Consider the following 12961-nt stretch of genomic DNA (forward strand, 5'->3'; position numbering starts at 1 on the left):
GCCAAAAACAGAACAACTCCTAGCCTTATGTCCTGGCGGTTTTGCTCTTAATGCAACTAATTAAATGTACAACACCACAAAACATTGAATCTTTTTAAAGATTAGATAAGTGTACTAATGCAGTTATAGGCAGTGGTACATACCAAAGTTACCAAAACCAGCCCCTTCAAAACCTCCTGTTCCTAATGTTGCTGGACTTAACCCAATCACTTTTATGGTCAAAATAAATGAGAGCTCAAAGAATTAATAGCAGACTGTTTTTGAACACGGAACAGTGAGGGTTGAATATTTGTTATACACGGCAAACTGCATGTTCCCTTTAGTCTGAGCAGGCAGGGAAGAGCTCCAGATTCCATGTCATGCCTCACGCCTTTAGATCTCAACATCAGCTGCTTCAACATGGCATCACGAAGAAAACGGCTGCAGCTTGTCCAAATGTGGAAAATTACTCACGAAGTAAGATTTGTACTTCTATGGTGCTTATAACTGGATATCACTGACCCAAGTTGGACAGAACGACCAGCTAAATAGCCAACTCATGCTGACATTTTTAAAAAAAGAGTGAGGCTTTTTAAGAGACGCCAAACTTTAAACAAATCCATGTGTTGAGATATTAGCCAAATGTGTGGTAACGTATCTGTGCCCTGTTTGAAAATCTCTTTAAGGCTCTCTGACCGATTCTTCTGAGTCATGGTTTAAACCTCAATGAAATGGGAACGCCTGCACGTACTGTATTGTTAAAACACTGCCCCCCATCCAGATGCACTATTTCAAAACATCCACCATCTAAATGCAAAACTGACTCGAATAATATACATCATCACTATATGTAACAAATTGAGTTAGCACTGTGGAAAGTACTAATGGGATATTGCAAAACACCAATTTCTCAAAGAACACCAGTGCCTGGGTGATTCACAGAGAGCAATGTGCATATTCATAGACTGATTATTTTATGAAATGCTTCAGGGCATGTTATATAAGAAAGGCATTTCCATGCAATGCTTTCTGAAGATCAATGAGCCATCTAACTGTTCAAACATATTTGGTGGTAACACAAAATATTTCATAAATGCTGGTGGAATGCGAGGGTGGCGTTTTCTGGGGGGGATGCATTTGTGTGAACTTGTACATATAATAAATTGTTAATGAAAGAGGCGCAGAATAAGAACAGATTAATTATGTTCCCTTTATACTGAATGTATCAAGTTAGGACACAGCAATCATAAATAATATAGTACCCTGACCTTATGAAAAGGATACAAAACAAACTACAAACATAGCCTGCACTGCATTCATCATCTATGAATACACAACTGCATTCTGCATTCTTTATATACAATTGCAGGTATACAAAAAAATTAAACCCACATACAAACAGGTTCTACAGACAGAAAATGAATGTTGAGTAGTGCCTGCAGTAAAACTGGGATGATTTTTTATCGGTACTGTTTTTTTCATAGGAGGTGAGAAATTCAAATGTAGGACTGAGTCAGACATATATGGTATAGAAAAATCTAACTGTAAGCAGACCATAATTATGACATTAGCAAAATAGCTTAGCATATGATTCAGTGACTCACAAACAAAATGACAAAGCAGCCATATTCAGCCTGCCAGGTCAAATGGTTTCATTAGCTATAATCCCCCAGCACTGACAGATCTAAATGACTCTCTCGGAAAACAATGGTGAGTGGGGAATAGCTGAGGCTGACATGGTACATAGGAACCTCTCTGGATTTTTCCAGACCCTGCTTTGTAGGCTAATATTACTTCTAATATTAGCTTCTGAAGCACACAAGCCCAGTTTGCAAACAGTGCAATGCCCTGGCTATTTGAGTCATTCCACCTCTGCTAAATTAAAACAAAAGCACTTCCTCTCATGCTCCAGTGTGGTTTCTGGGTGTTGACTAGATGCTGAACTGAAGAAATGGTACATCTGTTCCTACCGCAGTCATCATGGGATAAACACTGATCCTGGAAGATCCTGATGGCAGGAAAACACCATCACCCTAGCAGTCCAAGAATCCTATTGTACTTCTAGAGGGCCTCTGTTACTCTATGTACAGTAATTCCATGCTTCAGCCTCAAAGAGCCTGACTCTCCTCCATGTGATTTCAAATATGTTGCAATATAACTGACTTTGTTCTTTTACCATTCTGCATGAGTCAGTTAGCCTAGTCCTGGCGGCCCTGTATATCTCAAACAAATTGATTACTTTCTTAAATAGCAAGGCTTACTAGTTAACAAGATTTCCACTCAGTGGCTATATACTGTACAGCAGATCCAGCTATAAAATCTGTAGGACTATGATTGCCAAGGATAAAAGTTACATATAATTGCCATCCAGGACAATTATCTTAAAGAAAACGACAAGATCTTAAAGATGATGAGATATGTAATGAATTATTAATGAGTTGAGAAGCAGAACTCAATTTAAAAATTAAGCTCATGCTAAATTTGCTCATGCAAAAATCAGTAAAAATAATCCAATGGTCCTTGCTTTTGACATAAATGAGAAGAAAAGGATTTCTTCTAAGCTGCCTACCTTAGACAACATTCCTTTCACACGATCTATCTCACTGTTGGCCTTCAAAAGCTCCTGTTTCAGTTCAGTGCAAGACAATTCTAACCGTTCCTTCTCCGAATGTGCTGCCTTCAGAAGGTGCTGTAACTCGGTGTTATCGCTGGCACTCTGCACTGCCTTCAGCTCAGCCACTTTCTGCTTCTCAATATCCATCTGTACCTTCAGCCGTCCATTTTCCACCTTCAGTGCCTCCATACTGGAATTACATTCCTCTAGCGTCCTAGTGATTTTACTGCCGACCTCCTGTTCCTTCTCTATGCAGTTCTGAAGGAGATCTTTCTCCTCCTTCAGGGTCCTGATGAGTCCCTGTGCCTCCTGGTGCTCCTTCTCCAGAGACCTCAGGCTGCTTGTCAGCTGCTGCTGAATGTCCACCAGCTTTTCTCGTTCAAATCTGGAGCTCTCTACCAGCTCTGCATACCTCTGCTCCAGTTCACTGATCCTGGCGGCTCTGGCCTCACTTTCTTCACTTTTGGATTGCTCCTGCAGTCGCCCCAACAGGCTCTCGTTCTTCTGGACCAGGTTCTCCACACGCTCCCTCTGCTGCTGTAGTGAGGTCTGCAGCAGGCCCTTCTCCTCGGCCAGCCTCTCATTTTCAGCTGTCAGCTCCTGCACAACCTGGTGCTGGTCGGCGAGCTCCTGCAGAGTGGCCTGTAGCTCCTCCGCAGTGCTGTGGTGACTCTCTTCCATCTTCTGGATCTGCTCTGTCAAGCATTCCACAGACAGGTCCCTGGCCTGTGGTGAATTGGGACCCGTTGAGCCTTTGGACTTCCCGGTGCTATTGCCTATAGAGTCTGACCTAGAGGGGATTTTCTCAAACTCCGATGAATCTGGTGACGGAGAACCCTTGGTTATATCACTGCTGGAAGAGGATGAATTCTTTAAAGTGCTGCCATTGATGGGAGTCCTGGAGGTGTCCAGCACAATCCCATTCACTGGGTTTTTAGCAGGGCTGGCTAAAGATGTAGGAGGACTGGTATTTGAGTTGTTGCTACTGGAGAGAGAAGAGTGCTCCATTATGAAGCACTTTTCCTTCAGAGTCTGATTCTCTTCCCTAAGTGCTGCAAGCTCGCGCTGAAATGTCCTGTTTTTCTCACGCATGGTTTTGACCAGGGACTGTATCTCAGCAGGCTGGGCCACGAGACTCTCTAGGTCGAGGTCTGTGCCCTCAGGTGTCACCACATCCAGCATCCCTCTGTCTCTGCAGCGCTTCAGCTCAGTGCGCAGTTTACTGATTTCAAATTCTTTCGCCTTGGCTTCGGCAAGCAGCTCTTTGACCTGACACTCCAGGATTGCTTTGTCATTTGTTTCGTTGTCTGATTTTGCCTTAACAGGAGGGCGGGAGTGCTTGGCAAGTGCTGAAAGGCTGGAAGTGCTAGCACTAGGCACCACTTTCTTAGTGCTCGCGGTCCGGAGCTGGTCTCTCAGTGAAAGTCTGTCTCTTGATATCGTGGTGGGAATCTCCCTGGGGGCAGGAATCCCAGACTTTTTGGCTGAAGGAACTCCTGAAAAATGCAGCACAAACATTCATGTCAGTTTCTGTACTTCCCCATCTTACTCCTACTAATGGAAGAACAATGGGAAAAAAAGCATTTAACAATTTTTCCAGCTTTTTCCAGGATGTTGCTGCATCATGCACAACCTTCTCATAGTCATTCTTGGCATACAGTCTCTACTTTGCAAGAGCTGAGCTACAGCTCTTGGAAAAATAGGGTGTGTTACTGTTTTGTGCTATCTGTACATACTGAAAAGCAGATGAGAAAGAATCTTTAGCAAGTGTCTCCAAAATGGAAACCCAAACCTTAGTAGGACAGCATTATTGCTAGTATACTCAAGAGATGGTAAAAGGTAAAGCCGACTAAAGCAGAATAGTTTGATGCCCTGGGAGATAGGACAGACAGAATGTTTACATCATTAATTGCTCCTTTACTTTTGACACTGCCTAAAGCAATTCATAGTACACCTTGAGAAATGTCAGCACAATAATTTAATGGCACAAAATGTTTGAAACTATGCTGTTTCTTCAATTTTGCTTCAATTTTATGTTTCATATACTGTAATAAAGTAGATCAAAAACAATTAGAAGACTTAATCTGGCTAATAAAGTTCAGGAAATATATATATATGTATATAAATATATATGAGGTAAAAAAACTGAAGGTTCATATTCCACTTGGAAGACATTAATAACTGAAAACTCTGCATCATTAGGAAAATTAATAGTCAAATACAAGCGGTTCCATTTTAATATGATAATTTTCATTTTTTATATAGCACAGGAACAACAGTTTTTTTTTTCTGCAGGCAAAATACAGACATGGGAACTGGCATTTGAATGGCATTAGAGTGGGCACAACAATATTTGCTTTCCAGGACATTCTAAATTCAATCCATTTGCATAGTCCCACATAAACAGTGGCTTGTCAAAGGTTTTTTTCTTTATTGCACTACAATAATCAGTATATTGACACAAACACAAGGTCTTATTACCAAGATAACAATAGCTAGGCACACAAAATGGTTGAGTACAAAGAGCCATCAGTCACAGACAAAGGCACCACTGTGTTTTGAACACAATCAAAATGCAGTACAAAGCCAGCACTCCCTGGCCAGAGAGATAGTGGGGATCCCGGCCCACTCTCCATGATCAGTGCTAGTCACATACAGCTGTCTGATTCAAAATGGAAATCTCTCCCATAGGCACTTGAAACAACTCCCATTGACAGACACTCTGTGGTGACTATCTCTTCATTGTACCGGACACAGGCTCATACATATGGCAAACCTGCACACATTCTCTAAGGGCAGAAGCTTCAGAACTTTGTGAGATGTGAAACTTACACTATCAGGGGTTTCAGATTACAAATACCTAAATCAGAAGTGTTAAAGTTATGCAGGTTTTAAAAATTGACATCTTCATGGTCTTATGGGAATAATTTATCTTTTTTAAAACTTGTTTTTTATCCTGTTGGAAAGGATATGAGTTCTCTAGCACTGAGAAGAAAACATCATTAGAGCTGAATGACTCAACCAGGATAGGTACTTTTTAAATACACTACACAAACAGCACTTTCTAAGAGATACCAGACAAAAAAAACCACAAGTCGAATTCTACATGTCACAGCCTTTGGAGCAGGCAATTTCCTGATCTTTTAATTAATAAGGAAGCTGCCTAGCCTTAAAATGAACCAGGGCAGACCTGTAATTTAAATTCCAATTAATCAACTTTAAATTGCTTGCTTATCATGCAAGTATTTCAACTTGGCAGAAAGTCTCTGCAAAAGTAATGGACTGCCTTCTGCTGTGCCAAAAACCCGGATCTAGACATTCCCAGTCCCACTCAACTGTTGATCTTCCATTGATCCGTCACTGACAAGTGCCGAGGTCATATATCTACTGAGATCACACCACAGACACTGGGTTTTAATCACACGCATGCTTCCAATGTACAGCTTACACAAAAGCAATCCAAAACTTTAATGAAAAGAATATGAACACTTACTGTATGTGTTTTATCTATGTTATAGATGTGTGCTGTTTAAATGTAGAAAACTGCATATTTTACAATTCTTGGATGTGTTCAGATCTAAAATTATATCTTATTTTGAAAATCAAGAACTGTGAATGTAACTCCCGAGCTGGGAGTTAACGTTGACAACATTTATATCCGCTCATCTGGCAGAAAGCTTTTCATCTGGCCTAGGATAACCTTTCACTTCCTATAGTACGCAAAATCCAATTAATGATGTTAAATTTACTGGCATGAGTCAAGCAGAGTTGATGCTAAATATGGTAAGTTATGACAAACTTACAGTATGAGACCAAACAAAGGGCACCTTTTCCTTTATTATGCATTAACACTGTCAAAAAATGGAGAAGGATATTCTGGGGAAGAGGCAACTACCGTGGATGCTAAAAGTTTCAAGTTTCCTCTTTCCCAGTTAAGCGGTTTCTTAAAATATGTAGCAAAATATAAAGTGAAAAGCATATCAAAATCAAACTAAAATCAATGCAACCAATAAAAAAAAACAAATAAATCCAATCCAATACTGATGCCACATGCTTTTAGAGGCTAGTTCATTTTTCACAATTTTCAGGCAATGTAAAAAGCTGGAAGAAATAGGCACTTATTGACTTCCCAGGAAAAAGCGACATTTTATTCTCTCCATGCAGTTGAGCAGGATATTTTGTTAAAATTACTTCTTGCCATTAGAGTGACTAATTCCTGGAACAGGGCCTTGATGTTACCCCTGATGCATTTATTTGCAGTTAACAAAATAAAACTCACATGTTGAACACCCCAGCTTTGAAACAATCATTTTTTGCCATTACATCACTCTTTAACATTATCGCATTAATACACAAACAATGAGTCACTGTGTCTGTCTCCTACAGCAAATGAGTGGTCTTCTGACATTCAAGACAGTTCAGCTGGACAGCACCTTAATGTGCAGTTACTCAGTAGCCATGGAATGTGGAGACAGGAATGGAGAGATAAAGAGTGTCTTCTAGTTGTACACTAAGCAGACAAGGGTTTGACACATAGGAGACTGCTATTGCAAGCTAATTTAAGAAGATATGCGAGTTCTTAACCTTAGTAGATGAGCCTCTCCATGTATAAGCTTTATAGTCTTGCAAGACCTTTAAGATCTAGGTTTATGCCCTTTATGACTGAATTAACTCACAGTATGTACTGTAATCATCTACTGTAGGTACTGTACATCTTAAAAATGGCCTTCAGATCTGCTGTCTAAAGGCATGAGTGCAGTTTGGATCTTCAATAACTGAAAGTCTTCTCTTTATTCTGACAGCAATACTGTAGATTTAATCTGATCTAAATTCTATGTAGGTCTGAGCAAATATTTAAATCATGGGCTTCACTAAATTTGTGGAAATGTAAGGTCTGAAGCAGTAAATGATTTGCACTGTAGCAAACCTGCTGTTTATGAATGCTTACTGTTAAAACCTAGCTATGAATATGGGAATGTGGACATTTTCCAAGACCATATCAAGCATTATAATTTACAGCAAGTCTAAAGCATTAGCATACAACTCATGCAATGGTACAAAAGTGGGGTTATATGCAACATGATGTGCTCATAGCAAATCTGAATATTATACACTGTTTTCTTAATGAGGTGTAACAGAAAAAGACAGAAATCCCATTCATTGTATTATGTCTAACCCACCAGCTTGCAGCTTAAGGCTAATAAATCTAATAACACATTCCCAACTTAATGGTGGGTAAAAGATAAATGATTTATCAGCAAATACATAAGATCTATTTAATCTTCGGACAGAAATTCCCTACTTCTAGTTATCACCCCTGACATATAGGATTGCTATTTTTAGTAGCTTCTTACAACTTAACTAAGTGATTGTACTGTTGCCTGTCTTAATTTAATGACATCCTGTCTTTTTTTTAAACTCACACTGGAGTTTCTGTTCCAGTCCAAACCTCCCCATTCATTACTTTCTGTGAAGAGGCAACATTGGAAAACTATAAATTAGATTCCTTAAAGCCTGAGGGTTGACTGCTTTCCAACGGTATTTGTATGAATAAAATCAATGCAGTGCCTATAAAAACTACATCCGGCAATACAAAATACAGCCTTAAATTTTAAGAGTTCAAAAGCTAGTTTAAAGAAAGGCATGGGTGTTTGTTTTTGCCCCAGATAAAACCACAGTAAAAAGGTGTCGAAAAAAACGAGCAGCAGCAAACTTAATTCTTTCTTTAGAATTAACAAAGACTTTTCACATGAAAATGGCAAAGAAGGCTGGATTAATCAAGTAGGGGGGTTAAGACATTTTGTTTGAGATTTGTTTAACTCAGCAGCTGCAAATGCCTATTTGTTCCAAGCCAACTATTTGACGCTAACAAAACACTTTGATATAGCTATACGCAAATATTGGTTTCATACATAATGACATCCAAGCAGAGAGAAATAATTTGAAAGGAATGTGTGCCAGTATCCACTACATTCAGTATGGTAAAAGGCTATAAAGACATTCTGTTTTAACAATCTGATCTCTCTTCAGTTCAGTAAATGGTTTTATTATGTACACATTAGGTACACCTCACAACTTCAGAATACTAAGCCAAGACATACAGTACCATACAAATGACAAGGACAAACATATTCATGTAACTGAGCCATGTTTTAGTTTAGAATGTGGGGGGAAAAATAGAAAGCACTGCAGCTTGGTGTCAGAGAACAGCAGCTGAAACAGCAGGTTCCTGACCATTCCTGGCTTCACTCTGTACTGTGACACGACATCACTTATGACCAGGGATAACCTTTGCACTGCCAAGAAATTTCCTTTGCCACAGCTAAACTGGAGTGTGTATTGGGACAGGATGCCAGGAAATGTAATGTTTTCCAGTCAGGTGGACAGTATACGAACAAACAATACCAGGCTTTCTATTTAACTACCACTCTCCCCTGCAGTTTCCTGTGTCCACCCACTGACTGGGATGTAACACAAGAGCTTATCTGTGGACAGACGGAACAACTGCATTTCGACATGCCTGCAGAGTTACTGTGGAATTTCCATTCGTGTCACAGTGGTGGAATACAGCTAAAGGATCCGCCTCAGCGTCCTAAATTAGGAAAGTTTAAACAGCACTGAAAGTGACACTCTCAAACATTTCAATGTCCAATGGACTACACTGAAAAACAGTGCTCTGCAAAGATGTAACGTCCATTTTGGTGCTGATAACCACCCAGAGCCAAAAAGAAAAATGCAGTTAGCTATGAAGATTCCCTAATGCGGATCAGAAAAAAACATTTCAGTTCATGATAAGTGCAAAGCTCTCTGGTCACCAGACCTTTTGGTGTCTTTTAACCACAGTGCATTTCCAATTACCGTTCAAAATCTATTATAACCATTTCTTTCTTGTTACCCTCCTTTTATTCCTAATCAATACTCCTTCTTCAACAGATTCCAATGTTCTCCTTGGTTAAATTCTCTCAGTCTCTGTGAAATCCCTAAGCACTGGACAAATTGAGGACATGAGATCATACTGCAATGTGTAAGATTAATAAATAGGTCTGCAAATCCTATTGAGAGAACTTTGATTTTAAGCCAGTGTTACTAGTCATTTTATAGCGGTAGGGAGGGAAACAGAAACAATAAAAACGTTTTGTGGAGTTTCTACAATTTCTATTTTCTCATGTGGAGAAGGATCATTTAAGAAACATACCCTGCAGTGGGCATTTGTACAAGCTTAAAGACAGTGCAAATAACTCTTATTTAGGTATTCCAGGTTTAGTAGATTTCATTTAAATATATGAACAAATGACATATGACAGAACAAATGTTGTGGCTAAATCTCTCTTGAAAAAGAAAATCCAGACTGATCTGCAGGCCTTTAAAATGAACTGATGGTGGTGCTCTGATAGCATTTGGAGTTGTCTGTGCGGAGTGTGCATGTTCTCTGCAGGTTTTCACTACATGCGGTTTTTCATCCACCTCCAAAGGCACATAGGTTATGTTTCACTGGTTCTTCTTAATTGTCCCACTGGAGGTTATTCTTACGAAGGTGGCAGCAGGGCTTCCCACCTCATTCTTTGCCCCTGAGCTGAGAGCTTCTGGAACCTCTATTCCACTTCTAGCTCTGGTTATGAAACTACGAAACAAATTGACAAAACCAAAAAAGTGCACTTGAGCTGAACTTCTGCCACTCCTACAAGATGCCACTCAGTGTCTTGAGAAGTAAAGACGTAAGTCAGAAACATTGCAAAGATAAGCACTGAATCTAGAAGCTTGAATGTGCTTCATCTACTGTACATTCTTTGAGGCCCATTCTGTTTTATTCCAGACCACTAAATGCAGAAAAAATGAATGTGTCTTGAATCCACAACAATAGAACATCAACGGGTAACAAATAGTGGGGGAAAACATGCACAGTCAGCATTCTGCTGGCCAAGAAACGTATTTGCTGCCAGGCAAATACCAGTCAAGTAAAAAGTATACATTTACAAAAAGTTTAAAAGAAATCCATGTGCACTTCACTGAAAGCTGCAGACCAAACTCCAAATACGTTCTTGCTGTAATAAAAGAAGTCGGCCATTATAAAATAAGCACTCGTCATGGAGAAATTTGAAATATGACTCCTTGCAGTAAGAAGATGCAAACATAGCAATGTCTGGTAGCTTGGTTCCATACACCCTGAAGATCCTAAACTTGCTTTAAGAAGGGTGACTTTTAATATATGATGGAAAACATTACAATTCCACTGACCTGAAAAAATATTGACACCTGATTTTAAGAGTTCCCTTTCGATACATTATAGCTGGCTTTGATCCTTCACACAGGCTCTGCTTTGAATAACAGATTTCTATCCACTAATCGGTCCATTAGAGGTGCTTCTACATTAGCAAGGAGCACTGCAGATGCTTTTTTTTTCAAAAGCACATAAGCTGATCACATGGAAGTCATCAAAGTAAGGAGAATCAGGTTGACTTTGAAAACAAAATGATGAGCAACATTATATAGATCAAGCAACCAATTCAGCTAAATAAAATAAAAAGTGTCCACTAGGCAGGATCCATATTTTTTAAAATTATCACATCCAAACACTTAAGGTATTAATTCATGTAAAATTTCTTTCTTCCCATTATTTCAATTCTGTTCTTTTTTTAAGCACTGCAGTTGAGGTAATGGTGCCAGATAGTTCAGCTCCATAGAGCCAAATGTGTTCCAAAGAGAAACACTTGCCAGTGCAATCATTAAGAACAATCGTCTTGGATCAATAATGTCCAGATATGGGGAGAAAGGAATGCTTGGATCGGCATGTTTTCAAGACGGTCAGTGTCCATTATTTTTCCAAAGATGCTTTCCATCTTGAGAGGAAGTGATTATTAGTCAATCTTTCATGTTTCCAGCACAAGAAAAAAAGATTATTCTCTTTATATAATATATATTGTTTATGTAAAGGTGCAGAGATGTACAGATACAGAGTCCAAGGTACAATCCCTGGGTGAATGAGTGAAGAAGAAGAAGCCTATGGATCTTCAATTAGATTAACTTTTCTATAGGAAATATTGGTTTACAGCTTTCATTGTCTGAAGTCCACTGTTACTGTATGCTTTTGGGAAAGTATATGGGGAAAGACTCACGAAAGTATATAGGGAAAAAAGTCATGAAAAGCACTTTTAGTTCTTGGGACAGAAAATCTCAGAAAAGCAATTATTCCTTCTTCCAACAGCTAACCAAAGGACAAATATAGAAAAAACATATAAGCAGGCAAACATTAGGCTTCCTGTTATTAAAGTACATATACCAATGTTTTAAGATAGTGATGATTATGTTTTTTGGATGTAAAGTGACCAAAAAAATTCTGACAACTTAGTCCAAAACATACACTCGTAGTTTGCTGTGAAAGCAGTCCTGTGGTCAAGTGACCTGACAAGCAACTCTTCAGCAGTTATCCATGGACAACAGACAGACTCAGGCCATGCCTATGTCTTTCTGAGCCCTGGCTCTATCCAATGCAGTGGCTAGCACAACCTCAGTCACCTCCAGGCTCAGCCAGTGGTACTGACCTTATCAGGACAAGCCAGTTTCATGCTGCGGTAGACTAATCCAAAGAGGATGAAGACTTCTCTTGCCACTACCACAATATACAGCAAACATCCTGCTTTACATTTCTAAAGAACGTCTTTCAGTCGGGGCTACTCACAGTATTTAACCTGACTAAAAGAGTGAGTGAGTGAGTTTCTAGCATTCACTGCTCAATTTCTTTATGACTCAGATCAAACCTTTATCTGTGCATTCTGCAGATGTAGGAACAATGAAGTGATCTCAGGTTTTTATTCTTACAGAAGTCCTGAGCCTTATGTCAGACAAAAAACTCTGTAGTGCTGTCAGCACTGCCCTGAGCAAGCAAAGGCCAGGTACAATCATTTGTTTAAACAACCTCTGAGAAACCACAAGCCTCAAGACTTCCTTGTTTACAGGGAATAGATTTTTCCCCAACAATGTTGTGGATAAATGTGTAGGGTGACAACCGTAAGGAAAGCATGCAAATGCAGAATACGAGATGGACCACACAGCAGATTGGCGCTATTGTCTCTTCTTCACAGTATACATATTTCACCATGGCATGACCTTCACAGAGCATTTCAGTCTGTAATCAAGCCATTACTCTTCTCCATTGTCAAAATCGAAAAGAAAAAGACAGTCTTTTAAAAGCTACATCAAGCACACAGGCAAACAGGGATAAAGATTATTCTAACCATGTAGCTTGTTTATTTAGTGTATGATATGCGTCACACGGTAAATAGCAACAGATTAGTCATGAACTGGCAATTTGTCACATTGACACAATACACGATATACTGACCTTAAAAGATACAGCAACTCAAGCCTTAA

General features: G+C 39.4%; 1 protein-coding gene across 6 annotated transcripts in view; it reads right to left on the minus strand.

Moving 5' to 3' along the window:
* specc1 (sperm antigen with calponin homology and coiled-coil domains 1) overlaps positions 1-12961 on the minus strand; it is an 88139-nt gene that overhangs the window by 39435 nt on the left and 35743 nt on the right. For all 6 annotated transcript variants that reach the window (XM_088907105.1, XM_088907107.1, XM_088907108.1 and 3 more), the window contains one exon: positions 2549-4089. In XM_088907105.1, coding sequence (XP_088763231.1) covers positions 2549-4089 — 1541 coding nt within the window. The remainder of the gene's footprint in view (positions 1-2548; positions 4090-12961) is intronic.

The sequence above is a fragment of the Atractosteus spatula genome, chromosome 27 (genome assembly GCF_055471065.1).
Source record: "Atractosteus spatula isolate fAtrSpa1 chromosome 27, fAtrSpa1.hap1, whole genome shotgun sequence".
Taxonomy (NCBI): Eukaryota; Metazoa; Chordata; class Actinopteri; order Semionotiformes; family Lepisosteidae; genus Atractosteus; species Atractosteus spatula.